The sequence below is a fragment of the Carassius gibelio genome, chromosome A17 (genome assembly GCF_023724105.1).
Source record: "Carassius gibelio isolate Cgi1373 ecotype wild population from Czech Republic chromosome A17, carGib1.2-hapl.c, whole genome shotgun sequence".
Classification (NCBI taxonomy): domain Eukaryota; kingdom Metazoa; phylum Chordata; class Actinopteri; order Cypriniformes; family Cyprinidae; genus Carassius; species Carassius gibelio.
In genome coordinates this window covers 8,311,680-8,339,359 of record NC_068387.1, presented here as the reverse complement: position 1 = coordinate 8,339,359, position 27,680 = coordinate 8,311,680, and the positions used below count along the sequence as shown (strand labels likewise).

Sequence of the window (27,680 nt, the reverse complement as noted above, 5' to 3'; positions counted from 1 at the left end):
AATAAAAATTAAATTCATGCATTTAGCAGACGCTTTTATCCAAAGCGACTTACAGTGCATTCAGGCTATCAATTTTTACATATCTTGTGTTCCCAGGGAATCAAACCCCCAACCTTGCGCTTGCTTGCTTGCAGTGTTCTACCAGTTGAGCTACAGGAACACTACAGAAAGCACACGTGAATCATTTAAAGGGGCAGTTCACCTGAAAAAAGAAAAAAGCGCCGCTCTCACGTTGCAATTGGTTACCAGCAGCTTGGACATTCTACTAAACAACTCACTTTTGTATGTTTCATGGGAAAAATATTACTCATTGCGTCTTATATGAGGGTGATCAAGTAGACGCTTTTTAAACAACTGCAACTCATTTATACAAACCTCAAAAAGAAAAATCCCATTCAAAGCTAAATGCTTAAAAATCTTCTCTCTCTCTTGGCCATGTGATAATGTTATTACATTACCATTTTCAAAAAGCTCTGAAAATTCAATGCAAAAAGTGAAGCACATTGTTATATTGAATTGTTATACTTTACAATTCCAAGATCAGACTCACTGTCACCACTATATGAAAGACAGTTATAACGTTATAAAAAATAAACGGAGGCCACACTGCATTTTTAATCAAGCATCCCTTTTATTACCGTTCACCTGTTTTACAAAAAATGAATGATCAGTGTTAATGAAATAAGCAACAGTAAAGAGTGTGATGATAACAGAAGAGGAGGATGCCTCCGTCTGAGCAGCACTTGAAGAATTGCTTGCAGTGGTGTTTAGCACAGATTTAACCCGTCTTTCACCCACGATACCATAAACATGTCCCTCAATACAACAGGCCCCCAGGAAAACAAATACTAAACCGAGCAGAATTTGTCAGGAAAAGCATTTATTGGTTAGAAACCGATCTCTTGCAAGTGCCTCTGAATTTAAGGCTTTCGAGACAAGAGCTGAAAACATAGTGAATGTCAGTAGATTTGAACAGTTAATTTATTTTTTAAAACAACACAAATATCCTCAATGTTCTTTATACGTAAGGACGAAAACCTCTCTGGTCGAAGAAAGCGAACAAAAAGTAGTATTCGAAGTATTTTGAGTGAAAATAGGTCAAGTGAACGTCAGCGAGTCGAACCGTCTGGTCTTTCGGATGCCTTTGCTCTGTACGTCTAGTGAATATGAGGAATGCCCCAGCATTGGAGGATCCGGCTCACTGAGTGCACGTCGTCAGGGTCCTTCTGGGAGAATGGGAGCCCGGGCTGGAGTGTGAAGGGATTGAGCTGGAGATCACATGGTAAACAGGGCTGGGATCGGACCGTGGGTTATTCTGCTGTGATGCCATGTGGCTTTATGAGAGAAGTCTTCCTCGTTTCATTACAGTTTATTATTAGAATATAATTTATCCCCATCATCCTGGAACAAAAAGACATCGAGGCACTTGTTTAACATAACTTGTTTGGGAGCAAACATTGCCAAAACCAGCAGCCAACAGAATGCTAAATGGTAATTACAGTTAATAAAAATAAAAAAAAAGGCCCGTACCCTTTCGTTTCCCTTGGTAAGCTGTCTGTTGACAGACCGAAGCAGTTCTTGTAGTTCCTGTACGGTCTGATTCAACCCTGCAGTCATCTTCTCTTTACGGTCCATCTCCTCCTAAGAACATGAGTCAGACAGACATTTTTTAAATGTCACAATTTTCCAAAGGCTAAAATAAACGACCACACTTGCAGTATCACTGGGATACTTACAGAGTTTTTATTAATACTTGTATTTTTCATTCTGTTTTCAGTTGTAAAAGTATCCGTAGTTTTCTTATATATTGTATTTAGTTAAATATTTTTATATATGTGTGTGTATACATACATACATGCATACATAACACACACGCACACGTGTATGCAACTCTATAAAATAGTGGTATTTAAACTTATGATCATTATAAAGTGATTAAATCAGTCCTCCTCAAATTCACACAGGTGTCCTAGTACAGTAACCTCTGGTGTAGTTCATCTCAATACACTCACATCTGACGACCAAAAACTGTCCATATATGTTAAATCGTATATTGTTTTATCATTTCAAGTGAACAGACTTCTCACCGTCTGCGTGAGGCCGCTGGTCTCTATCAGGTCAGCTTGGCCTGCTTCTTTAACGATCTCTGCCTGAATCAGCTCCAGAGACTGCTGGGCCTGTGACCAGGTGACACAGCATTCAATCACTTGATCGCTAACAAGCTTCAGTGTTTTCAAATGTGGATGCTTTACCTTATAAAGATCTCCAGCCACTTTCTGTCGCTCACTCTCCTCCGTCTCAAGCTTACACAACGTCTCAGTCAGCCGAGTCTTAAGCTGAAGGGAAACCCCAGGCAAATATCACTTTACTGACAAGTCAATGATGGACAGTTCACCTAAAGTTAAAATCATTTCCTCACCCCCAACTCTATCAAAACCTGTACGTCCCAAGACATGTTTTTTTTCTCTAACACAAATGTTTGTAGTAAAGTTTTGGTTGTGATAAAAGCTACTTCAAAAGTACACCGACAGAGAAATTGACATTTAAATTAAATAAATGTAAGTTTCCTTTACAAAACGGGTGAAGCAGGTGATGTCTTAATGTCAAAACGGAGAATAAAAGGTGACCAAACATTCAACAGACAAACATTTCACACTAGAATAAATAAATAAAACACACACTACTGTTCAGAAGATTAAAGTTGAGATTTTAAGGATTTTTATTTTGGGGTGAACTATCCCTTTAACTGTCACTTCTCATCAATTGCCAAACAAAAGTATAAAAAATATATATATATATATATATATATATATCTTATCTTAATGAGCCCAACTCTTTTGAACAGTGGTGTGTGTAACAGACAAGAGCTGAGCCTTTATGAATGAGCTTGTGCTTGTGTGTGCATTTCCAAGTTTGAAGCAAAGGTGGCAGTAAGTTAAACCGTGACCGCAGAGATAACAGATCAACACATCGTAACTTTGGCAAGGTGTACCTGTCATCTTTAATGTTTCATATGATCAGGACTTGATCTTTTCTCAAGAACAGCATTTATTGTTAAATTAATGGCAATTTATGATGCCGTTTTGTCATTATTGGAGCATGACGCCCGTTTCACACATACTCCGTCTGCGGTACGTATGCGTTGCATATTTTTTTACGCACCCATGTTAACGATTCCAGCGTTCACACTTCGCGCGGTTGCGGTCCGTCAATGCGTTCCAGGAGCAGTGCAACGATCGTTTACGTACCGAGTCCATTTTTGATGTGCTGCATGCGCTGAATTAAAGTGACAGTGTATTGTTCGCGGTAAAAATTTACATGGATTGACACAGAAATGCAGTCATTTCACAATAAATGTATAATAATGAAAGCCTACTGTGTTTCACACGCAACACATGGGTTTTGGCTAGATTTAAAACAATGAGTAATACGATGTTTATATTTGAATTTAAATGTGTCTATGAAAGATTGTTACTGTACTGTGATGAAAGAGTAACACAATGCTGAAAAATCTTTTTGATTTGGTGTTTTTTTTTTTTCTTTTTTACATTATTTGATATCAAAATAATGGACAAATGTTGAGTTTTGTGGCTTAAACAGCCGCGGATCAGTCGCGGCCTGCAAACGCGTCCTGTGTGAAAGCACAATGAGTCCGTGCTGCTACAGCACCACATACGTAACGCACACGGACTGCAGACGCACTGCAAATGGAGTATATGTGAAACAGGCGTGACACTGTAATTATTGGGAAATTAATTCACATTACAACTGAATTCATTGAAGATAACAGATGATAAGCCCTTGCCATAAAGTCCATGCCTTTGAAGCCAGCGCCCTCACCCGTGTGAGCTCAAGAGGAGAAAGGGAAAGCTACTTCAGTTTAACCAGGGGGACGTCTTACCAAATTCAACTCCTCATTCTGCCTGACGGCCTCGGTGAACGAGCCGTCAAGTTTGCTTTGCAGCTCAGTCAAGAGATCTCTGAGCTGAAATGAAGTTTGAGATGTTTAAGGAACGAGTGGCGCTGAGAAACTAGGTGCTGGCTTTGGAGGAAGCCACTGAATTTGATACAATAAATAATGGGCTTCCTATTTCCAACACGTCCACGGAAGATCAAGACTTGTAATGTTCTACTGAAGAAATGTTGTGTTCCCTGAGAAACATCCAGGAAAGATGAGCATTTACTGATTACCACAGAAAAGAGTTCGGACTCGCTTACAATGGAAGTAATTGTGGCATTTTTCAATCCTCTACTTGGAAGAAACAAGTCGAAAAAATGTCTTTCTCTGGTAATCGACAGCGTGCTGTTAAAGCATTGAGCTTAACTTGCATTGAAGCCGGAACATTCCTTTAAGACGGTTCTATCCTCCGTCCAGAAAATAAAAGCTTACTGCAAAGATCTGCAGGTTAATGAGAGCAGTGGAAACTGGCATTTAGTTTAGCTGCTATAATCTAGTGTGTTAGACATTTAAAAAACGACAACCACATGCAAAAAAACAAGGATATAAGAGAACGAGAGAAGCACAAGCATGCAGTAATGCTTCTGAATGTCATTAGTATTTGTGCTAACCTCTCTGACCTCTGACACATAGGTGGCGCTCTCCCGCTCCGCTCGCTCCAGTTCAGCCTCCAGGTGTTGTTTGTCCCGCCTCAACTGCAATATATACATTGCAAAGCAGTATTCAAAGGCATATTCTTCAGCTGGAGCTATTTTGTTTGTCAAATTCAAGGTGCAAGTTGTCCAGCGTTTGAGAGCTGATAAAGAGCAGGTTGAAACCGAAAGCAAACTCACACTCTCCACATCTCCATCTGAGCTCAATCTGTCCACTTCCTGTTCCAGCGCAGTCACCCTCTGAGTCATCTAAACACCAAGAGCAGCACATTTTTACTTTGCAGTCTAACCTGACGAATCTTTTAAAACTGCTAGGTCACAGTAAAAAAAAAAAAAATAATTATTATGCATTAAGACTATTATATAAATAAAAATTATGCACATTTTAACCCAAATTGTCTTTTTTGGTATATCACATTCAAATAATTGATTTACTTTTTTTATAATTAGGTATTACATTTACTACTATTAGATATTGCATAACTAATATTATAGAATAAAATATAACCTATATAATACAAAGAATCCGAGAAAAAAATTCTCACCATTTCTGCAAAAATATTAAGCAGGACAACTGTTGTGACACGGAAGACTGCAGTAATGTGAAAAAATTTAGCTTTGCTGTCATCGGAATAAATTATAAAATATATTCGAAAACTTTTTTTTAATATATTGTAATCATTTCATGTGTGTGTGTGTGTGTGTGTGTGTGTGTATATATATATATATATATATATATATATATATATATATATATATATTATTTTATTTTTTTTGATGAGCATAAGTGTAGTCTCTTATACCAATTACAAAAAAAAAAAACTATAACTAAAACATAATATAATAACATATAATAGTGTCAAAATGCATTGACATGATACAATGAATCCAATAACTGATTTACTGAAATACTACTTCTAATGATGCGCTGCAGGATTCATTAAAGAATCATAATCATCCCTTTTTTGCATTAAACCTCATTAAAATGTGAAAGGAGTAGTGTAGGTCTGAGGAAAGCCAACCTCTCTGAGCTCAGCCTGTGACTGCTCCAGCTTCTCCCTCCAGCGCGTCTCCTCCTGCTCCACACTGCTCTGTAGCCGCTGCAGGATCCCTTCCTGTGCACCCAGCACCATCAGTACCCCTCAATGACATCACTACTCACCCCTCAGCCCACTGTCAGCTGTCACACATTCATGAACAACTCACCGTCTCTGCTAGCACTTTCTTGTACGTCTCACAATCTTTCTGTAGAACTTTCTGGGCCTCCTCAGCCTCCTTTAACTTTTCTGCTAAAACCTGTCCAAAAAAAAACAAATCTTGTACTCTTCTGAATGTTTATGCACCCGCTTGATTCAAAAAGCACTGGATATTGTCTCTGGAAGATTGTACCTGGGCATCTCCAGCTCCTGAAGCAGGAGCAGAGAGCACTTCTCCAGCCGACGTCTCAAACTTCTGTAGCCACAGCTGGTGCTTCTGCACAATCAGAAATTAAATGTGCATTAGATGATTCTGCAATCATGCACAGGGCACTGAAATACACCGTAAAAGCAATGCACATTTCTGCACCGATGTGAATCCTTTTTCAGAATATAAATTAACTGTGCTTTCCTTGCACAACTGTGGTTACATTATTTTTTTGCTTTGCATGCATGCGTATGTGTGTGTGTGCATGCATGCATGTATGTGTGTGTGTGTGTGTGTGTGTGTGTGTTGTGCACCTGGTCGGTGGGCAGCGGCACGTGTGGCAGGAGTCTGTGTAGTAATGCTCGGCATTCGGCCTCCGCTGACTCCAGCACCGTCTGATGCTCCTGTGGAAAACACAGATCACACACCCCATCAATCAAACTGCTTAAAGGTGCTCACATAACACTTCATGTGTCGGTCACCTCTCCATAATCCACACCACAAAAACTGTGCCTAGATCTCTATCAAGCCCCTGGTGCTCCCCACCAAAAATAAGAAATTCCACTCATTCTCATCAAACTCTGATGTAATATTTATCACATGTATGCACACAAATTAGACACACATCTGTTTAGTCCTAGACATCAACTTTTTATACTTCTAACACTGAACACTTTTAAACCTCTTCCCTTATCAACACATTCAAACAAGGAAACCTCTAAAACCCAGCACCGAATCACAGGAACTCAAAAAGAAAATTGCTTTAGAACAATTGTAAAACACCGTCTATTTAAAAATAAATTTCTGAACATAGCCTTTAAAGTCACTATAATACACTGAAGCATTTAGTTCAGCAGTGTGCTGCATTCCAATGAAATGGGGTATTTTACCAGAAAAATAATCGTGGGCTTTGAGTGGTCAAGTAAACAGGATATTTAAAGGGAAAGGTTGATACATAAATTAAACTTTTCATCATTTATGTACCCTCATGTTGTACACTCTTCTGCAGAACAAAAAAGTAGATATGTTGATGATTCTTGTTAACCAGTTTATTTCTCAAGACATCTTTTTATGTTCCACAAAAGAAAGCCATAAAAGGTCGACCTGAGGAAATTATGACAAATTTAATTTTTGGATGTATTAATCCTTTAAATCAGAAAAAAGTAGGAGTTTATATCCATTGGGAACTGACTGGATTGTGATTAGTCAGTGTTACACACCAAAACAGATCCAGATCAAATAAAAATGTGCTACAAAAATACGAACCAAGGTATTCATTTTTGATTAGAAAAAGATTACAATTTATTTGGTATTTGGAATAACATGCACCGTTGATTTTTCTTCACAATAAGGTTTTGGACATGCGATAGATAAAATTTCATTTTGCTTTAAAGGCCATTTTTATTTTTTTGTACGCATTTAACTGAATTGAACAGACCCACAAAAGAGTAGGAAAAGAAGCTAACAGAAATCTGGCGAATGCTGAGTTTGTCCAGCAGCTGCAGCGCTGGGACTGAAACAGCTGGAGATGACCGAGCAGATGTCACTCTGGACAGGACATGCCGTCCACTCGACTCCAGACAGCAGAATTACTCCTGATGTAAGCAGGGTTAGTTATAGCCTCAGGACCGTTTATAGAGTCACTGGTTACTCTATGCCTCGCTACATTTAGATGAAGCCCATGAAGGGGCAGGAGTTTCTGGTTACTGACAGGTCTACACACCTGGCAGGAGGAGAGAGATGATGAGACCTTCAAATGTGTTGGGGAAGGGGAACACGGGAGGGATGAAACCAAACTAATAAAACATCTTCAAAAAATTTGGATTTGTTCATTTTCAACCCAATTTGCAGTTTTGAAATGATTTTGATAAGATTTAGATTTGTGCCGACAGAACAGTGGAAATCAGGTGATCAGCATGCTGGGAAAGAGGAAATCAAATGACACGATGGGCATGAAATGATTCTTAATCTAATAACAATAAAAAAAAAAGATAAAAAAATAGCTGCACACTCATTTCAGGCGTCTGGTTTCAATTAAAAAAAACACACAAAGGAGAATGTGTGATTCAGTCAAAATTTCAAAGCACATTGCATGTTTTTACAGCTCTCAGCATTCAACATGTTAGTAGCATGCAGCTGAGCAATGTAGAGTTGTAAAATGAGTACGCAGCCATTCAAGAGGAGGTTAGAGAGGAATGAGAACTTGACTGGTCAATAAATGGCAGAGGCTTATTGGAGAAGCTCTGATTTGACTCTAGAGTGAAGTAGTTTGGGAGTTGTGGTGCGAACCTTGGCGCTCTTGGCGAGTTTTCCCTGAAGTATGGTCTCGGTGGCTGACAGTGCCTCCATAGCGCTCCAGTTTTTCTCCCGGAGCTCCTAGTCAGTTTCAGAGAAACACCACTTTCAGTTCAGCCTACACTCTTGCCAAACAAACGACTGTCCCATTCCCTGAACCATGTATACAGCCCAAAGCACAACCTGGGCATTTCCATGCACCATTGTTTTACACCGATATTAAATATACACAAAATAATGAAGGTTAAAAAAATAATAATAATAATAATAATAAAAAGTTTATACATGTGCATGGAGTTTAAATTCCCTAACAATGACCACACTCAAAAAAAAAAAAAAAGAAAAAGAAAATGTACCATGAAGGAGGTTCAACTAAAAAGCAGTGGAACAAATGCATGATATATTCAAACAGATTACATCATAGCATACCTAAAAATAAATAACATTTACTAAAGTGATGTACACAGGTGCTCCTAGACCTAAATCTAAATCAGCGGTTCTTGTTTGTGTGATACCACAGTGATCTCAGACTTTATACTGATCACCACTGACAACCACCATGTAAACATAGCTTTTTCTAGGTCACTGACATTACTATCTCATAAGAGTATATCATATGTATTTTCTTATATGTATTTTTGACATATGCGGTAATTCTCACTAACACTTGTATACCCACAACATTTGTACGAAATGCATTTCTCTAAGGTTCTGGGATGCACAGCATCTGGTCAAGTCTTTAGATCTGCCATTCGGATTCAAATCACCCGCTTTACATGCTCATTAGCATGTGCACAAAGCAAGAAAAGCTAAAGCTTGGCTAGTCCTCCTCTGTCTACAGGAAGAGAGCTGCTCAAGACTTACATTGTTCTTCTTACGATGAAGCTCCACCGACTCCCTCAACTCGAGCAGCTCTTCCTGGAGGTCAGATATCTGCTTGTCCTTCTCTGCCAGCCTGAAGACAGACACGGAGCAGAATGAGTGATGAGCCTTTATTACACTAGAACACGTAATCATATATCATATATAAAACAACATGAATCTTACGCTGTTAATTCCTGGCTGGAAACTGCTAAAACGGTTTGCTTTGAGGGAAAAAAGAGACACTTCTGATTACATCAATGCAAGATACAAACTGAATGTCACAATGTCAACACATTCACCTAAAGTAGATTTGAAGTGTTACATTCATAGTTTGTTGTGGTTGCTCGCTGCATCTGATATGAATTTCTCAACTCTCTTACCTTCTCCAGTTCTCCCCGCAGCCTCTCAACATCCTGATCCTTGGCCATTAACCTAAGATACACACACATGCATTATTAATCTGTGCAACTCAACAGTCATTTTGTCTGGGAAGCTCCTAAAGAATCTTGTACATTATAACGGTACGTGAATTTGTACCGGACCGTTTCGGTACAGAGCTTTCGGTACGGTGCACTTGTGTACCGAATGACCGAATGCAATATTTTGTGTGCGCAACATAGGTACATTTTCGTGTTTCCAAACGATCATATTAAGTGGCGGAAGTCTCCGCGTTCAGCGCAAATCCCGCCCTGCAGCTGATTCTAAGGCCAGTGACACACTGGCTGCGTGGCGTCTTCACGACAACAACATCTATATTTCATGTTGAGCATAAATATAAAGCCTACTGATAAAGGACACCGTCAACAGTATTGACGGCAAAATAGACTATGTTTGACAGGTGCAATATGCCAGTGTGTCTCCGGCCTAAGGTTTTCAAAAGGCATCACGCGACTGTGAACATCACTACAACTAGGAAAAAAACGAGTGTAATTCAAACGCAGCATCCGTCGGCATTTAAACAGACCTTTGCTCTTAATTCTGATCGGTCCAACGCAATAACGAAATCTGAGCTAGTCTAAAAACTGAAACTGTTGATGCTGCACTTTACACTTTGGAAAAGTTTTATATATATATGTGTTAAATATGAGCAGTTCTACAAGCTGGGATTGGTAATGCTGCACTGTAATCATAGTTATTTATTTATATTTTTCATTATATTTTATTATATAATATTGGTTTGAGACAGAGTATTTTATTTAGTGGAGAACTTTGCAGCAGTATTTTATTTCTTATTCTTTTTTTAATTGTATATATATTTTATTAAAAAGTATTTTTTTTTAAAGTGTAAACAAATTGTTAAAAAAAAGTTTATAGTAATAAACAACCTGCAGTTTAATGTTTCCGTTTCTTTCCCTTACTGTACCGAAAATGAACCGAACCGTGACTTTAAAACCGGGTACGTACCGAACTGTGATTTTTGCGTACCGTTACACCCCTACTGTATGGTGTCAAATTGTGGCCAAAAGATTAGAGTAAAATATACCATTCGGTAAAGGCTACAATTGGCGGCACAATTTCAGGTTTTATAAACGTAGTATTCTTAAATAATCACATAAATTATGTTTCAGGAATTGGTTTATCGAACCAAATTTGAGATCTTTGGTAAGTGCTGGGTGATATGTCTAAAAATATTAAATCACACATAGTCATTTTTTTTCTACAGCATTCAATATCCTCCAGATATTCATCATTTCATATTAAATCACAGTAATGTGTTATATTTTGTAATATAATCCAGATATTTGTTTCATACCATTAATAAAGAGCATTCCACATGTTTGTTAGACCTTGAAAACGAATGTAAACATGACATTGTTTGTTTACAATTAAACTCCAATTTGGGCTCCATAAAATCCATTAACATTCTGTGTTTTAATAGAAATCACCAGACACTTAGTTTATTTATTCTTTTAAAAAGTAAATCAAAAAAAAAACATGAGACATAAATTTACAACAAAACACTGCCAGTTTTTCACTTCTGTAATGTGATGAATTTCTAAAAAGATCCATTGGGGTTAATCGACGAGCAAAAGGTCATGTGACAGGAGTGATACATACTGAACATGAAGCTCCTGGATTTTAGAGTTTGACTCTTGGGTTTCTCTGCTCCTCAGCTGGAAAAGTTCAGTGTTCAGAGTCTCGACCTGCTGTTGTAGATCCTGTGAACACACACACAAGTCTTTAATACATCGTGCAAATAGATGAGACGGTTCTAGAGCAGGGAATCGTCCAAATGAACAGACCACACTTACCTCCACTGCCTTCTTTCTCTCCGATTCTTTGTTCATCGCTGACTGCAAACGTTCCTCGACCGATCGAATGTTTTCATCCTTCTCCTGAATCCTGCACAAATCAGAAAGTTGAAATACTTCAGCACTCAAGAAGTAGTTTCCGCCTTTATAAACTCACATGTAATGCGATTTCGAAGTCCGCGTTTTCAAACGATAACAAAACTTCATAGTGGCATAACGCAGGAAGTCATCATAGTGGCAAAGATGGTGTGCTATATTATTAATATAATCCATAGCTGCCGAGAAAATGTGTGCACATGCAAACAGCAGGATTTTATGTGTAGAAGCATACATACCACCGCTTGCATGTGCACATCTCTTTGTGGCGGTTTTTAAATATTACGCTTCTTCCCCACATTCTCTCCATATTTCACACACACAAAGCAACTTACTTCTGCTGTAGCTCTTCTAGCGTCTTTTGTGACATTGTCTGGTGTTGGAAAAATGTGTTGGAAAGAAACAGGATGAATGTGAGCGAGCAGCTTTGGCAGGCATTAATCACAATATCTCTCCATCCTCCACAAACATTAACTGTGTGTGGTAATGGTACTCACTACCTGCTCTGTGGCATGTTTCTGTACTGCCTCCAGCTGCTGTTTCAAATCTTCAAATTCATTTTTCATTGCCTGTAAAAAAAAAATAAAAAATTAACAGCTGTTGTAAAAGCATTCATGGTGCTTTAGCTAGTTATATATATATATATATATATATATATATATATATATATATATATATATATATATATATATATATATATATATATATACACATATATACACACACACACACACACACACACAGAGTAAATTAATTAGGAATTAACCAATTTTTAACACTTGTCAAAGACTTGCTTGTTCACCTTGAGTTCGTCTTCTTTATTGGCCACCTGAATGAGGCTGGACTCCAGCAAATTCTCCACCATTCTCACCTTCTCATCGCGTTGCTGGAGGCTAAGATCACAAAACAACACCCATTCATTACTGATCATTAATAAACAATACACGGCACTGCGTTTATAATGACATTTTCTTCTGGTTGGAGGAACTTAAATTTGAGTCCTTTCACACTACAATTAGAGTTGTGATTGATCATTAATAAAAAAAAAAAAAAAAAAAACGTATAATTCATTCAAACTTGACAAATGTTACTAAGAAATGCAAAATTATAGCTCTAAATTATACTTTAATTAGGAATCTGGTTAATTTCACAAGCGTGTCAAAACTAAAATCCAGTATAAACTAAAATTTTAGTTTAGATACACTTCTAATAAAACACACACACAAACTTGTTTTTATTATAATCTTTTCCATTTTTTAAAACTACATTTATTAAAAAAATATATATATTTGAGATCAAATTGTATCGTTTCAGTTTTAAATACATGTTTATGATGCTGTAAATCTGAAAATATTTAAAATTGTTGTTTACGTTTAGCTAACTTTTATGATAATATTTTTAATAAAGATTTTTAATATTGGCCATAAAATATAACTGGTAATTTATAAATCTATAGTCTAATTTTGATTAACTTGTTTGGGGTTAATTTTTTTTTGTTGCAATAATGCTTCTTGTTAATTATTTATAATACTGGTCATCCCTTGAAAATAGTAGGAACATTTTTTATTTATATATAGACATACTGACATTTGATTTTTTAAATCTATCGAACATGAAAATAGTTTATCGGTATTGGCCAGATCTTTTAGATCAGTGTAGCACTAGTGCGGTCAGTATTTTGTTTATAATTCTAACCAATTTCAATGCACTCACCTTTGCTTTAGTTGATCCATAGATAGAGCCTGAAGAAAGAGAAGACACGTCAGTTGTGTGCGTTAGTGTTTAAGTGCGTAATGGATTAGTGGATAGAAAAGCAACTGAAGTCAAACCTGCTCAGATATCTGTGCCTGCAGATTCTGGAGGTCCGTCTTCACTGTCAGGTTCTCATTGTGTATGGCCTGCAGAGGGCAGAGGGAGGACCGTGTGATCATTACACAGCAGAAATCACACTTCAGTTTAACTGGCGTGAGCAGGAGCGACGGTGGGGACACTTGCCTGCATCTTTGTCTCCCTGCCGGCGCTGCTGCTCCTCTCAGCATTAAGAGAATCTTCTAGACTCTTCCTCTGTAGCTCTTTTTCAGCCAGCCTAATGAGAGACACATGCAAGATAACACATAATGAGGTTTAAGACCGCTGACTGCCTTAAGCTGTGTCCCAACAATGTGAGGCATGATAAAGCGTCAAGAGACATATCTGTTCCATGTTAGGACTTTTGGCTGAAAGGAGAAGGTCCAAATCTCATTCTACATCTCTGTTGATCAGACCACAGAGACTGTAATTTTATTGCTTCTCATAGCATTTTACTTGACGCTGGAAACTGACTTCTCAGGATGCAGAGTCAGGTCTGTTTGACACCACAAGCATCAGCACTGTACAAGTGAAGCAGCAGGGTAATGCATTTCATGCTTTCACCAAGTGATATATCTGGGTTGAAAAAAGCTGGGTAAATATAAATGAATATTACAGTGTTTTTATAGCTGCAGCCATTTGTTTTTGTAAAATTAAATCAATTAATATGCTACCATTCAAAGCTTGGGGGCAGTACGCATTTTAATAAGAATAATAATAAATTGAAATAATATTAAATTAATTAATAGTTTTAATTAAAAAGTTACAAAAGTTACAGTAATATAGTTAGAAAATATATATATTTTTTATTAAAATCACAAAAAAGAAAAAAATCCAGAAATTTTATATTATCAATTGTGCTGCTTAATATTTTTACAAAGAAAGAAAAAATAAATAATAATTATAATATTATATATATATGCGTGTGTGTGTGTAAAACAAGGAAGCTTTGCTGTGATCACTTACAGTTTTTGAAGCTCATCGAAATGTGATACTGCTGTAACCTAAGAGGAACAAAAAAAAGACTCTTAAAGATGACTGTCCACCAACAAGTAGAGACAGATTCCCCTTCATCCAGGAAGCCACACACACACATACCTGAGTGCTGAGCTGGGCCTGAAGATTATCAATCTGAACTTTCAGCATTTTGTTTTCTTTGAGAAGATCCTATAAACGACAATGTTGTGTGACAATCTGCAGCCATATGACATGCACAACTGCTTCTTTAGAGTTCAAGGCGTACAGTGATTCCTCAGGTACCTGGACTTGTTCCTGTAGTTGGTTGTCAGGCTGCATGGTGTGCTGAGACACCTCCAACAGCTGCATGACCTTCTGCTCCAGATGCTTGACCTTCTGCTGCTCCTGCTCTTTAAAGACGAGTGTGTCCTTCAGGCTGCTGTGGAGAGTCTGGATCTCCTTGTTTTTACTGGTTATCTCGCTCTCCACAGCCATCATTTGATTCTGCAGATCTGAGATGACACAGAAGACGCTGGTTAAGTGATGTGTGCTGAACACCTGATGTTTGTAAGAGGGTGCGAGTGTTTGTTTCTACCTTGTTTAGCAGCCTGAAGCTTTTCTCTCTCTGCATTCACGTTGTGCAAATAGGCCTGCAGCTCTTCCCAACGACATTTCACATCCTGTGACAAAAGATAGAAAACAGTTTCAACTAAACGGGGATTAAGAAGCTAAATGTAGTGGCGCTACAAACAGATGCTACATTTGAGAGACATAAAACAAGCTCAGCTGTTTTCAAGAGTTCCTGTAACAAGATAATTCTGCCAACAAACAGTGTTGTAAGGAAAATTTTATTTTTGTATCCGTGTATTTGGCCGTTTAGGCAAGCACCTTAAGGTAAAAGTTGACTTTAGTTGTCGGTGTTTTGTTTCGTCTCAGAGCGCATGCACAGAAATCCTCAGCACAAGTTCTGTTTAGTGCTTTTATAAAATCAAGCATGTCCCATTTTGCAAAAACTCTTTTAAATCAACTCTTCAATTGAAGGTCAAATAGCACAGCATCTGAGCATGACTGTTTAAACTAACATCCCACTTCTAATCTAGTGCAACATATTTTATACACATCGTAAAACTCTTAAAAATGTTTCTTTTATACGTTTTGTAAATGCCTTGTTTGGCGTTTAAATAAAAATGGGACTCATGGGATGTTAGAAAGTTGTTAAGTTGTTAAAAGATGTGTATTGTGCAAGGCTTTGTGACAATGATATGACAGGCACCTCCAGTTGGGACACATTCTGCTTGTAGTTGACTTCGAGACTCTTCCGTTGCAACTCTTCCTGCTGCAGCTTGTTTTTGGTCTCTGTGAGCTCTTTCACCAGACCGCTGTATTCTGAACGCAGTTTATTCAGCTCGGATGACTGCCTGAAAACACACATTACATGTAAACCATCCAAGTACACAAAAGCTTGTGAAAAGTCTAAGTGTCAACAGGGAAGTGCTCTAAATTGGTCATAGTATGAGGAATTACAATTTCTTTGGTCTTTTGAGATAGTTTATTACTATTCCAATTTCTATCCCTTTAACAGTGTATTTGCCACTTCTGAACATTAATTAATTTGTGAAAACCCTATTTAAATTCCAAAAAACTAGAAAAAGGCTTGAAGATGATCATAAAATATTACATTAGGAATCTTGAGACTATAAGTGGAGCAAAGGAGGGGAATCTGGGAGTTGGTAGGACTCACTTGGTCTCCATCTGGTTGGTGGTGGAGCATCTCTCCACAGCGTCTCTCAGGATGCTGTTTTCCTGCTGCAGCCGAGCGATCTGACCGTCCAGCTGTTCTCTTAACTGTTGGAACTGCAGAGACAACGTTCACTTGTCATTGGATGGTCTTACTCATAAAAATACCACAGAGCATGTTATGACTAGACCTCAACCGATATATCGTTTTGCCAATTTTAATGGCCGATATGCAGCTGATTTGAACTTTTTTTTACAGAATAATGCAGATAAAATGCAAATGGTGTCATTACGTAGTCTGTCCAGCAGAGCACACTCCATTGTTTGCTACTAGCGACCTAAACGAAACGCTTTAAAGCTTTAGTCTATCGAAAACCACAGAAACTTTGAACGGCCATATCTCCGTAATGGCGCAGCAAATCCACACCAAATTTCAACTCAACGAACCCTGTCAAACACAAAATGAGTGTATGTCTACGAATGGGAACACCCCATATTGATATCCCCCAGGGTTCGGGAGTTATTGGTGGTTAAATTCATGGTCCCAGAGGGCTACCGATGCACGGAGGGTGGAGGGATCCCCCGAATTTGCTGGAGATCTGCCAACGCGTTCACGAGAAAGAGACACCAGTCAACACTTTCACTTCAGTAAGGAGATCTCCTTCAGGCAGCATTCAAGCCTCATGCGAAGTGGACTTCACATGATATTCAGCCATGATTCCAGCTCCAAGGGAACGTACACATTACATTCAAAGGGCATTAAAGTGCACGAGACGTAAATTTAAATTGTATTTATTTACAGAGGTATATTATGTCACACGTCTCAAGTAAGTTTCGTATGTGTATGAAGACAAATCTGTGAATGAATGTTCTGAAGTGTAATAAACTTCAACAGAATAAAGTTGAATGGAATTGAATTAAAGTTGAATACACTTCAACGTTACTGTTCAGTGCAATAATGTCAGACTCATTTCGGATAATAAAGTTTACTGTTAAATTGTTAAATGCCCTGCCTCCATTACATATCTTTGTCACGGCATTACAAGTGTTTGATCACCACATTTGAGCGATCATATTATGTATATGTACATCTATATATTCTGTTGTATTATATATATATATATATATATATATATATATATATATATATATATATTATATATATATATATATATATATATATATATATATATATAAAATACCAGTCAAATGTTTGGACACACAAATGGGAAAGTGTCCAAATTTTTGATTGATACTTTACGATAATATGCACAAAGAATATCGGCCAATATCTCAATATCAAACTTTTTACTCCCTTATATCAGTATCAGACCCAATAATTTGTCTTCCATCAAGATTGATTACCTTAATCTGCATCTCCTGGAAGCTCTGAGCTTTCACCTGCATGATGTCTTTCTCTCTGGCAACACGATGTTCATGCAGCACAGACTCCACGCGGCCAGTCTTCTGCCTCTCCGCTTGCAGTTCCTGAAGTCCCATTCAATACATTATTTTCCATATTGTCTTAAACAGTCTAATTATTCAGAATTTTTTTCTCAACTTAATTTCAATAATATACGTTAGTAAGTTTATTTTATATGAGGTGTGCAAATTTGGCAAAACTTGTTAACTTGTCTTAATAGTGTTAACAACCCTGAGATTATTATTTTCTAGTAACAAACAAAGTAAACCTAAATATTTAATAACCAATAAACCTTATTCATGGAAAGCACCACACACATCAAAACCCGGTACTAACATCAGGAAATATAAGTGAAATAAATGACTAACCTGGCTTAACTGTTTGACTTTGCCCTTGGCGATGGACACCTCCTCCTGAAGTGTGCTCAGAAGACGATCTTTCTCTGCGAGCTGCTGGGCCGAGGGCTCAAACTTAGCTGCAGACTGAGAAAGCAAAACCAGAATAATCTCAACTCAAGCTTTCACTATCAAGCACATTGCATCACTTGCATGATGGCAAAAAAAAACACTAAACGAATAATAAAAGTCAATCTGATCCTCTAACCTTATACCAGTTGTCCAAAGCGTTGGGACTCCTGTTTCGGAGCAGTGAGACGAGACTGACCAGATCAGAGTCTGACAGCACAAGTCCACTCAGACTGGACAGTAGCTCCTTGAGCTTCACCTCAGAGTTCTCTGCACAAAAACAGACACACATCAGCCTCCTGCTCACGCCATCAGGAAATTATCACAATTCCTAAATCCTCAGTACACAGTGTTTTATGGGATCATATGATTTGATGTCTCTTAATATGCCTTCTTTAGGACATCTTTTTTAATTTCAAGATGGTGGGGAATACAGGGAGAAATGCTGATTATGAATATACTTATAACTCATTCAACATGGAAAAGCATCAATAAAAATGTTCAAAATAATTAGCAACAAAGTACCTTTGTTAGTTTCGCTCTTCTGTTTCTTGCCATGTTTAGCGGGTGCAGGAGCAGGGGGCGGAGCCTCATTGTTTTGGTTGTTCTGGTGGTTCGTCGAGGTGGTGGAGTCCGTCTGAGTGACTGGGGCTGAGGACTGGACATGTGCCTCATCCACTGAAACATATATGACCACAGCAATTATTAAAGCAATACAAAACTAAAACCATTACTCATCATGTTCCAAATCTGATTAACTTGGTTTCTTCACTAGAACACAAAAGGAGACGTTTAGAAGAATGTCCATGCTGCTCTTTTCCATAAATAACAGTGAATGAGGAAGAAAACTTCCAAATGAAAGTTAAAAATGCAGCAGGGAATTAACGGGTGTGTGGCAAAAATGCTACAAAAATGAACAAAAACGCCCCACAAATTCAAGATAACGGGAAAAAAATGCCCCTGCACAACTAAACTTTATATATTACGGCTGTCACGATTAAAATGAAATGTTACACTGAAGGAAAAGCATCAATTCTTGTATGCGCTCACTGACTGAATTCTCTCATTATATAAACAAAAACTGCAGATATGATGCAAGTTAGAGATCAACTTTCCCTATTAGAAGCTTCATTGATTGTAATTTTGTAATAGTCATCTATTTTGCCTTCATTGTACAGTTTTTTGAGGTGATGATAAACATGATTTGTGGTACTGGTTTTTGTCTTCAGGGGTAAAATAAGAGAACTGTATATCAGGTATCTGTGGCGTAATCACGGACTGTTAGAAGGACTTTTATTTGGGTTTTATTTGGTCCTCAGATAATTTTTTTGTCACGCAATATGTTTTAAGGAGAATGGGAAGTGACGTACGGGGAGAGGGAACACTGGAGTTGAATCAGGGAAGCGGCCTGAGTTTAGCAGGCTCCGTGTAATAGTTGCTGGAGGAATTCATCAAAGGAACTAAAAAAAAAAAAAAAAAAAAAACTATTTTTTGGTGGATTACATGACGATTTTTTTCCTGGACTACTACAGCTTCTCATCGGCTATACAGACTGTGGCGAGACTGCGTACGTTTACGGGGAATATATTGACTACGGCTTCTCGCCACGATTGGCCTGGTATTTTTGTTTGGTGTTTTTTTTTTTTCCTTCTCACTACGACGGACAATTTATGGGGTTTGAATGATCATTCGGTCTGTCGGCCAAGACATTGGGGTTCTGAGGGTTAAATGTGTGTGGGGAAATTGTGATAAAGTTTGCAACTGCTCATTTGATGTATCGGAGTGCGGCTGTGTCTCCAGCGCTGAAATATCTGCATGTTGCCCGACGGGGTATTAATGTGATATAACTTTCAATACATTTTGTTGAACTTGTCTTATTGATTTTTCGTTAAGATACAATTAATTCAAGTCTACATATGTGCATATCGATTGTATATTTTTTTCCTTTAGTGGTTGTTTAATGAAAGTAAGCTGCTACTGGCTTTAATTACCCCAGTAGGTATTTGATCCGCCCAATACCTTATTATTGCAACAAGTACTTTTCCCTTGCTGTCTGTTATAATGTAAGTGAAATTGTTACAATTTGCATCAACATAACATAGTGCCCTATGATTTCCATGATGCCGAAAACAAGTGGAATCGCTAAATCCAGTCATAAAAACTGAATTTGCTGTATAACGCAAAATGTCATGGAAATTTGTCAAAGATTAATCAACTAGTAGGTCATTACATTTATGGGCTTTACGGAACCTTGCCATATATCTAACAGACCAGATGCCCACTTTATTGATTCACTGACATTTCCTTATGCTCTCATCGTTGACTCAGAGAATTTTAACCTCTCTAGTTTGTCTGATTTTGGCTTATTCTTACCTGTGATGACAGGATCCACCTTCTGCTTCTTCTTCCTACGCCCACTGCCGCTCAAGGGTGGTGGTGGTGCTGCTGTGGCAACAGGGACGGCTCCGTCCTTTGCCTTTAACTCCACCTCGATGATCAGAGGCTCCACCTTCTTCACCACAGGAGGAGACAGATCAGGCTTGACCTCAGGTGGATGCTCTTCTGTGAGAAATAAAGAGTCAGGCATCTTCAGAGAGGAACATGAGAAGAAGTGTTCTGGGTGGTTGTCAGGATGCTTTGAATGGTTCTGAAAGATTTTTAGTAGTGATGCACTGGACTTTCAGCATCTGGAAATATTTGGCAGAACAGAAAAACCAGCTGTACATGCATGCAAAGTGCTTGGTTCATAACTGAAGTGTACTTTTGGGCTTTACGGTTCAGAAACTGGATTGCACTTGTGAATGAGAACATTGCATATTTTTAAGGAGCAATTGCATAATACATATTCTTATTTGTAGATAGTGCACTCACCAGACTCACTCTTCTGCTTCTTGGCTTTCTTTTTGTTGGTAGTCTCAGTGGGGCCAGGGGGCGTGGCCTGACGCTGCAGTGGGCTGGACTGTTTGGTCAGAGGGAGGGGCGGCTCCTTACGGACAGAAGGTTTGGATCCATTGACTTCTGGTTCTTCTGAAGTTGGAGGAGTAGTTGGGGTTTTACGGGAAAGGGGTACCACCGTTGGGGCAGCAGCTGGAGCAGCAGTTGGAGAAGCTTTTGGCTTTTTCTCTTTCTTTTTCCTCTCTCTTATCCCAGACAGAGGTTCTGCCAGGACCGGAGCAGCAACAGGTGGATTCACGGGCACCACCTCAGAATCCTCATCATTCGAGGTAGGGCTAGTGGCATCAGATATATCGAAATCCCTCAGGTCTTCCTCTGACTCGCCGCCCCCACCTCCTCCCAATCCACTTCCACCGGTCTCCTTCTTCTTGTTCTTCTTTTTCTCGTTCTTTTTACGGGTATCGGGCTTGGCGGGAGGCAATTTGAGGTCTCGTTTTTGGTGGGCCAGAACCTCCTCGTAGGAAGTCTCTTTCATGAAGAGCCAGAAAAAGAGGAACATGAGAGCAATGACCAGCGACGGTGCCAGGATGAGAAGGTACTGTGAGTCAGCCATGTCCAGCGCCATTCTTGAAGAACGCAATAAAGAACAGAAAGACAGAATTGAGCACAAATGTTCAGTCCAGCAGGATGCATGATAATTGGGCCAAACAGCCACTTGACAAATGCAATCTACAAAGAATCAAAATTGGCCAAAATAGTAACATGAAAAAAGGCATAATATCAAGACTACTTAACCACACCAGATGGTCTCTCATTAACTGTATGTAAATGTAAATAAATTAATGGGACACCAGCAAAACTAAACGGTCAAATATCATCCACTCAGATATATCCGCTCTAGGACCCGGTTTTCTCATTATCATCTTAAACATCTTGAGACAAAGTTGTGTATTGTCAGTTGCTATCCATTTGTACTTTCAACAGGCAATGCATTACAGAATGCCTCAGGCAGAGCAAAGTCATCACACTTTGGCACACTTATTCAGCAAATTGCATAGGATGTTCAAATATGGCCAACCAACAGCATTCACAGACTGCTCTGTGGTTGACTTTTACTTGCTTTTCTTACTCTAAAAAAAGAAATTCACACCTAATCGCGGCCTCTATATTTCTGGCTTGTCCGTTCCACCTCCACCCTTTCACAGTGGTATGATCCAATTAGTATGTGTGCTGAGGGCAGCAATCTGGGTTTACTGACATCAAGCTAAGCACCCATGAGCGAGCGACACTCACTCTCACACGTCCACTTTTTCAGTGAGGACACAGACTGTAAATGAGCATAATGATCATTGAGCTAAATAACAAAAAGCTTAAACAGACTATATAATATAAAACAAACAGCATTTGTTTGTTGAACAGATGACACTGTGGAGATATGCAAAGCCAGAGCGGTCATTCAAGACACCCTTCACTAACTCAACTGACATCCTAAACTCAAGCGCAGAGGGGCTTTGCAAGCAACAAAAATATCACTGGAGTACGCTGATGCGGAGTGGTCGCAGATCTAAAAACAGCACCCACTCCCCCTTCAATAGCCCCTTTCACACTGCACGTCGGACCCGGTATATTGCCGGAACATTGCCGGGTCGCCTTCTGTGTGAAAGCAACCACGTCCCGGGATTGATTCCCGCATTGAACCCGGGTCGGGGACATAGTAACATTGTCGGGTTCAACCCGGGACAAGCGCTGTGTGAACAAAAGCCAGATCTAATCCCGTGTCGAAGTGATGACCAGGTTATCGCGCTACTCTTTTACCGGCTGTTTTGAACGAAGATCAACGTTCGCGACGAAAAAATATGTGCAAACTGTAATGAAGCAAAGATCAGTTTGTTCCTCACTTTCCGCGCTGACGCCGAGATCGTTTGCTTGCTTCAGTGAAAGTATAACGTGCCAAATGTTTTCGACTCGTACATTACACGTCACGCGCTGATGTCACGTGTCGTTACGGGATCTTCAAGGGTTGTGTGTGAAAGCATGCACATATACCGGGTCATCACTGGCAGTGTGAAAGTGCCAAATCTAGCGACCAGGGAACAATTGCAGGAACACTTTACCCCTGTATTTGCCGGAATGGCAGTGTGAAAGGGGCTAATGATAATCTATACAAAGCTTAGCCACTAAAAAGCCTCAGAGTGACCTTATAAGAAAAAAATCAGGAGAAAAGTCAGTTTTGCATTTGGTTGACATTCAAGCCATTGAAAAGAAAAAGACTGTCTGATCAGTGTTATTTTAGTTTCAATATAACTATTATAGTTTTTGTTAATATTTTGATTTAGATATCTTTTTTTTTTTTTTAGGTAAAGTTTTATTAATTTTAAAATGTTATTCATTTTTTGTAATTTTATATTTAAAATAAGAAATTATGCCTTGGGAATTAGCTGATTTATTTTTAAATCAGATAATGTTTTTTTTTCAGTTTTAGTTTGATGATCATGAAAAACCCTGAGTTGGACAGAATTAAATGTTTTACTACCAATAAAAAAAAGAAAGAAAAAAAATCTATATCTTGTCTGATGTTTAATTACGACGAGGCAAAAAGGAAAAGACGGCCTCTTAATGGAAGCCATAAAAGTGGATGTTTGGTTGAGTGGTTTCGTACAAAACAGAAACCGTACACTATTGTACTGGATGTCTGGCTGAATTCTGCCTTCAGGAAGGTGAGGAAAACCAGTGACAAGAGCACCAGGTCCTGACTGGGGTCTGTTCAGTTCAGCATGTCCGAGAGATTCACTGTGTTGGGAATATGGATAAGCCGATTACATTAAGAATACATTAAGGATCACCATTCTACTGCAATTTCCCAGGAGTCCTTAAAGAGGCCATCAGTCTAACAGGCTCCAATTTCCGGTCACATCTCACAGTGTTACTTAGCCAAAAGAAACCATTTCCATGAACTCTTCATTTATAGTATGTGATGTTCTTAACAAGCGAATAGTCCCATTAAAGGCAGAGATGGAATCAGGGTGGAACTGGAAGGCATGCCATTTACAAAAATCTGTGTGAGTCATTTAATAAATATTTTGTCTGATCTGATTGTGCTTTCAGTTACCAGAAGAAGAAGAAAAAAAAGTGTAGTACTATTAGCTCTGCTTAAAAGATTCTGCCTTGTTTAAACAGACTAAACAATGTTTGAGCAATATTTTCCACTATTATACATTTTTTTATTGGTTATTGATTATATAGGGTCTACCAATAAATGGTACCATATAGTAAGTACGCAATACAGTTTACATTAATAATGAATGAAATTCATTATTAATAGCAAAGTATTCATAATGAATGTTTTATTGGCGTAGTCTAATAATCATGCATTAATTGTGTCAAAAAAGCAGAATTAAAACTAAAGATTAAATCCATCCATTATCAGACACTTAAAAATAATTAGTTTCATTCATACAAAGATAATAATAATGCATATTCGGTATGGGCGTAAGTATTAAAGTTTTCATTAATAATTAGCAATAAACAATCATATCCTCTTACATAAAATATTTGTTTTAAATATACTAAAATAGAAAACAGTTCTTGTAAATAATTAAATGTTTAACAAAAAATGTCATTTTTTATTAAAATGACTACAGCCCTAATTAGTCAGTTAAATGTTGACGTAAATGTTAAACAAAAAAAGCCTACAATATAATACTAGTGAGAAAATACTTATGTGAAAGCATACTAGATTACTGCAAATCAAGCAAAGGAATTTTGAAAACATACAAGACAGGACAAGCAGCTGTTGAGGTGTAAGCTAGATCTGCTCATTGCCCTTACTTGCATATTCCTTGTTAAGTAAGTGGAAACACATTTCTTAGGCTTCACGTGTGTTAGATTCACACAGCCCTGTGCACAGAGAACAAAGTGGAGATGGGTGTGGTGCGATCACTTGCTTTAAACTACGTGTGCTTTTCTGTGCCCTGCTAAGATGAAAATGAAAAACAAAGATGTGAATCACTTAGAAGCAGTGTGTCTGTAAACACTGCCATGGGCTGAGATGTTTAGCGATGGCGAATCTGTCAGAGACTGTTGATTTATGTAGCTGGTGCCAAGCAAAGTGGACCGATCTACTCAACAACACAATGCCACACTGCCATCTGGATTAGTAAACACTTTGCATGGCTATGTTCAGAATACCATACTGCTATACTACTATTTCTATTTCTGTAGCGTAGAGCACAGTATGCAAACTGCATGCATGGAATACCCATCTGGCTTATATTTTCCAATATGTATATCACAGAGGTTACTAGGATGGGTATTGTATCCCACAATGAAATGTGGTCTACCATTTTCAATGTCATAAACCAGATGTAATACCAACCCTTATTTTAAATATCTCATTGATCAGGCAACCAAAATTTGGCAGAATTTATTAATCATTTACTTTTATGAATTTAAATTTAACAATATAAATACTTTCTAAAAAATTTTATTTGTAGAATTTAAATGTATTAAAATATTTTAACTAAATGTTTTTCGCTACATATTGCAAACAGTTTCAATTTCTATTTTTACCAAATTGGAGGCAGTACATATTCCAATTCAAACACAGCCAATCAATAGCTGGGCTCCATTTCTTGTGTGCAAAATTGGAATAATATTTTATTTTATTTGGGGGGGGGTGGGGGGGGTTTAGGGTTTAAGGGATTTTTTTTTTTTTTAAATGTATTACCATCACTCGTTTCTGATGCAACGTGCATAAAAACAGGTGATGGAAACAAAGCTATTCCCATGATCGAATACTACTCACATGACTTTTGAGTCCCTGAACTGAAATATTCTATTATTTGTACAGGACTGTTTAAAACATTCAGAAACCCTCAGGACCCTCAGAAACATGGAGGATAAGGATAGGAAAGCCTTTCTTTGTTGTATTGTGAGTTTCAGATCAGGAGGCACAGGAAGTGAAAATGAAGTCATCTACTTGTCTTAATCACGTAAACCTCTCTGTGTTTATTTAAATACAGACTTCTCAGATAAATGGTTCAGACAAAGAGGTGAAAATCAGGGTCCGTATTGACAGCACTGTGTTAAAAGAGCAGCTCTTCACCAATATAAACAAACTTACAGACTTCACAAAATGCTTCAATAATACAATTCTCTGTAATAACATTTTCTGTTGAAAGATGTTTTAGGGACTGGACATATGCTTTGTGTTTTAATAAAAAGCCAATGTTTGAATTAACATCACAAGGGATGACCATGATAAGCTACTTGATGTCACAAGGTGAATCACAACATTACAAATTTTGAAAAAAAAATGTGCAGAAGACAAAAAGACACAGGGAAAAGGACTGTGTATGGCAAAATCTGATAAAAAAAATTATGCATAAATATCAAACTAATTGATTACGCATTATATATATATATATATATATATATATATATATATATAAGTGAGAGGGAGAGCAATAAATACATAGTATACACACACACAGACACACATTTTATTTATTTTTTTACTATTTTTCATGGTCAAAATGACTGGCATTTTTACTTCCTGAAATCCAATTGCTGCAATCTATGAGTCATCTAAATTGTAGATTTATCTTCCCATTAGAAATGACTGTATATTTTAAATATACCTGCTAGAAGTAGTAAACCCTTAGAAGTGTGCTACACCAGGCATGGATTAAAAGCCACAACACAATCCTGATTTCATGAGGTCGAGACGCATGTGTCCCTGTCATGAAGGCTTCCTCTCATTTCTTTGAATGGTAGGTCAGTGCGCATGCGCACACTTAAAGTGACTATTAAAAGCCACCCAACTACTACAGAAGACAGACAATCCTTACAGTTACCTGCATCGAGAAGAACGTGCGAAGAACCAGGACCACTAAAGTCAAAACAGGCTCCAGTGGCAGTGTTTCTGTGAAAACTCCAGACCAAACAAAAAAAAAAATTCACTTGTGAGGAGGATATTTACACTAACAGGTCTACAATAAAGCTCCCTCCTTCGAGATAAGATAACAGTAGGTCAGGACAAGGAGCAAAGTCTTTACAGAGAGCCTGTCCCTCGCTGAAATGACTGCATGACAGTCGGGATTTAAAGTAACGTTAGGTCGATCTGTTCACTAAGAAACTGACTGACACTTCACTAGCCATAACTCATGACTGACCAACTAACGTTAACCAGCAGCACAAGCACAGTCAGCGGAAGGTGGTGAAAATATCAAAATATCATAAAGTCTTCAGCTCTATCGCACTTATTAGTATCACTAGCTTAGCTTTAGCTTTTAAAGAAAGAGGCGTGGATTGATCGGACATCATCAGCTTGTTCATCAGGCTTAAAACCCGCAAGCAGAGCACAAATAAACTAGCATCGTGAGCTCGCGTCCTCTCGGTCTACCGACAGCCTGGATCTCATGGTTTCAGCATTTAAACCCCTGTCCTGTGTCCCAGCGGTGCTGTTGATGCGTTAAAATTCACGTGTTTTTGACCCATTTGGCCTTCCATATAGCGGAGCGCACAACGCGCTAGGCCCCGTATGATCTGCTCCATCCACTCACGCTCCACTTCACTTCCACCGTCTGGATATAAAGCCACTGCTTCACGTACCTGCGTGGTGTGTCCTCGATATTACTGTTATTGTCGGGATGTGAAGGCGTTCCTTAAGTGGACGCGCTGCGGACTGTGGCTCCGGGCCGGTTGTAGGCGGCACGTCGACTTGTTTCGCTCCGGCAGGGTCAGGTCAGTGTGGGCTGAAGCGCAGCGAGAGAGAGGAAGACGGAACTCTGCCAGGGAGCCCAGGGATGACGAGCTCCGGAAATCTCGCGAGCA

The 27,680-nt window shown here is 38.4% G+C and overlaps 1 protein-coding gene across 10 annotated transcripts; it reads right to left on the bottom strand.

Moving 5' to 3' along the window:
- Nucleotides 1-611: 611 nt before the first annotated feature.
- Nucleotides 612-27,680, bottom strand: LOC128031733 (kinectin-like). 10 transcript variants are annotated; one of them, XM_052620097.1, is made up of 37 exons: nt 27,459-27,679; nt 26,702-26,778; nt 20,823-21,472; nt 20,325-20,513; nt 18,477-18,629; nt 18,091-18,221; nt 17,856-17,969; nt 17,430-17,552; nt 16,069-16,181; nt 15,601-15,745; nt 14,923-15,007; nt 14,631-14,839; nt 14,469-14,537; nt 14,337-14,374; nt 13,518-13,608; nt 13,352-13,420; nt 13,236-13,264; nt 12,325-12,415; nt 12,020-12,091; nt 11,858-11,895; nt 11,427-11,517; nt 11,233-11,333; nt 9,555-9,606; nt 9,358-9,395; nt 9,175-9,265; nt 8,305-8,391; nt 6,330-6,419; nt 6,001-6,084; nt 5,818-5,907; nt 5,634-5,726; nt 4,792-4,860; nt 4,570-4,653; nt 3,902-3,985; nt 2,253-2,336; nt 2,088-2,177; nt 1,531-1,641; nt 612-1,401 (listed from the first exon to the last, which is right to left on the bottom strand). In XM_052620097.1, the coding sequence occupies exons 3-37, from the start codon at nt 21,469-21,471 to the stop codon at nt 1,363-1,365; spliced, it is 3,786 nt and encodes a 1,261-aa protein (XP_052476057.1). In that variant the 5' UTR covers nt 21,472; nt 26,702-26,778; nt 27,459-27,679; the 3' UTR covers nt 612-1,362. The 10 variants fall into 10 exon arrangements, with proteins under 10 accessions (XP_052476057.1, XP_052476059.1, XP_052476056.1 ...); XM_052620099.1 differs by lacking the exon at nt 26,702-26,778 and having other exon boundaries at nt 20,325-20,510; nt 27,459-27,680; XM_052620096.1 differs by lacking the exon at nt 26,702-26,778.

Coding starts and splice junctions, on each gene's coding strand:
- LOC128031733 (XM_052620097.1), bottom strand. CDS start 21,471: ATGGCGCTGGACATGGCTGACTCACAGTACCTTCTCATCCTGGCACCG. Junction 17,970..18,090: donor CTTTGGACAACTGGTATAAG/GTTAGAGGATCA, acceptor TTGCTTTCTCAG/TCTGCAGCTAAGTTTGAGCC. Junction 5,727..5,817: donor AGAAAGTGCTAGCAGAGACG/GTGAGTTGTTCA, acceptor CTGGGTGCACAG/GAAGGGATCCTGCAGCGGCT.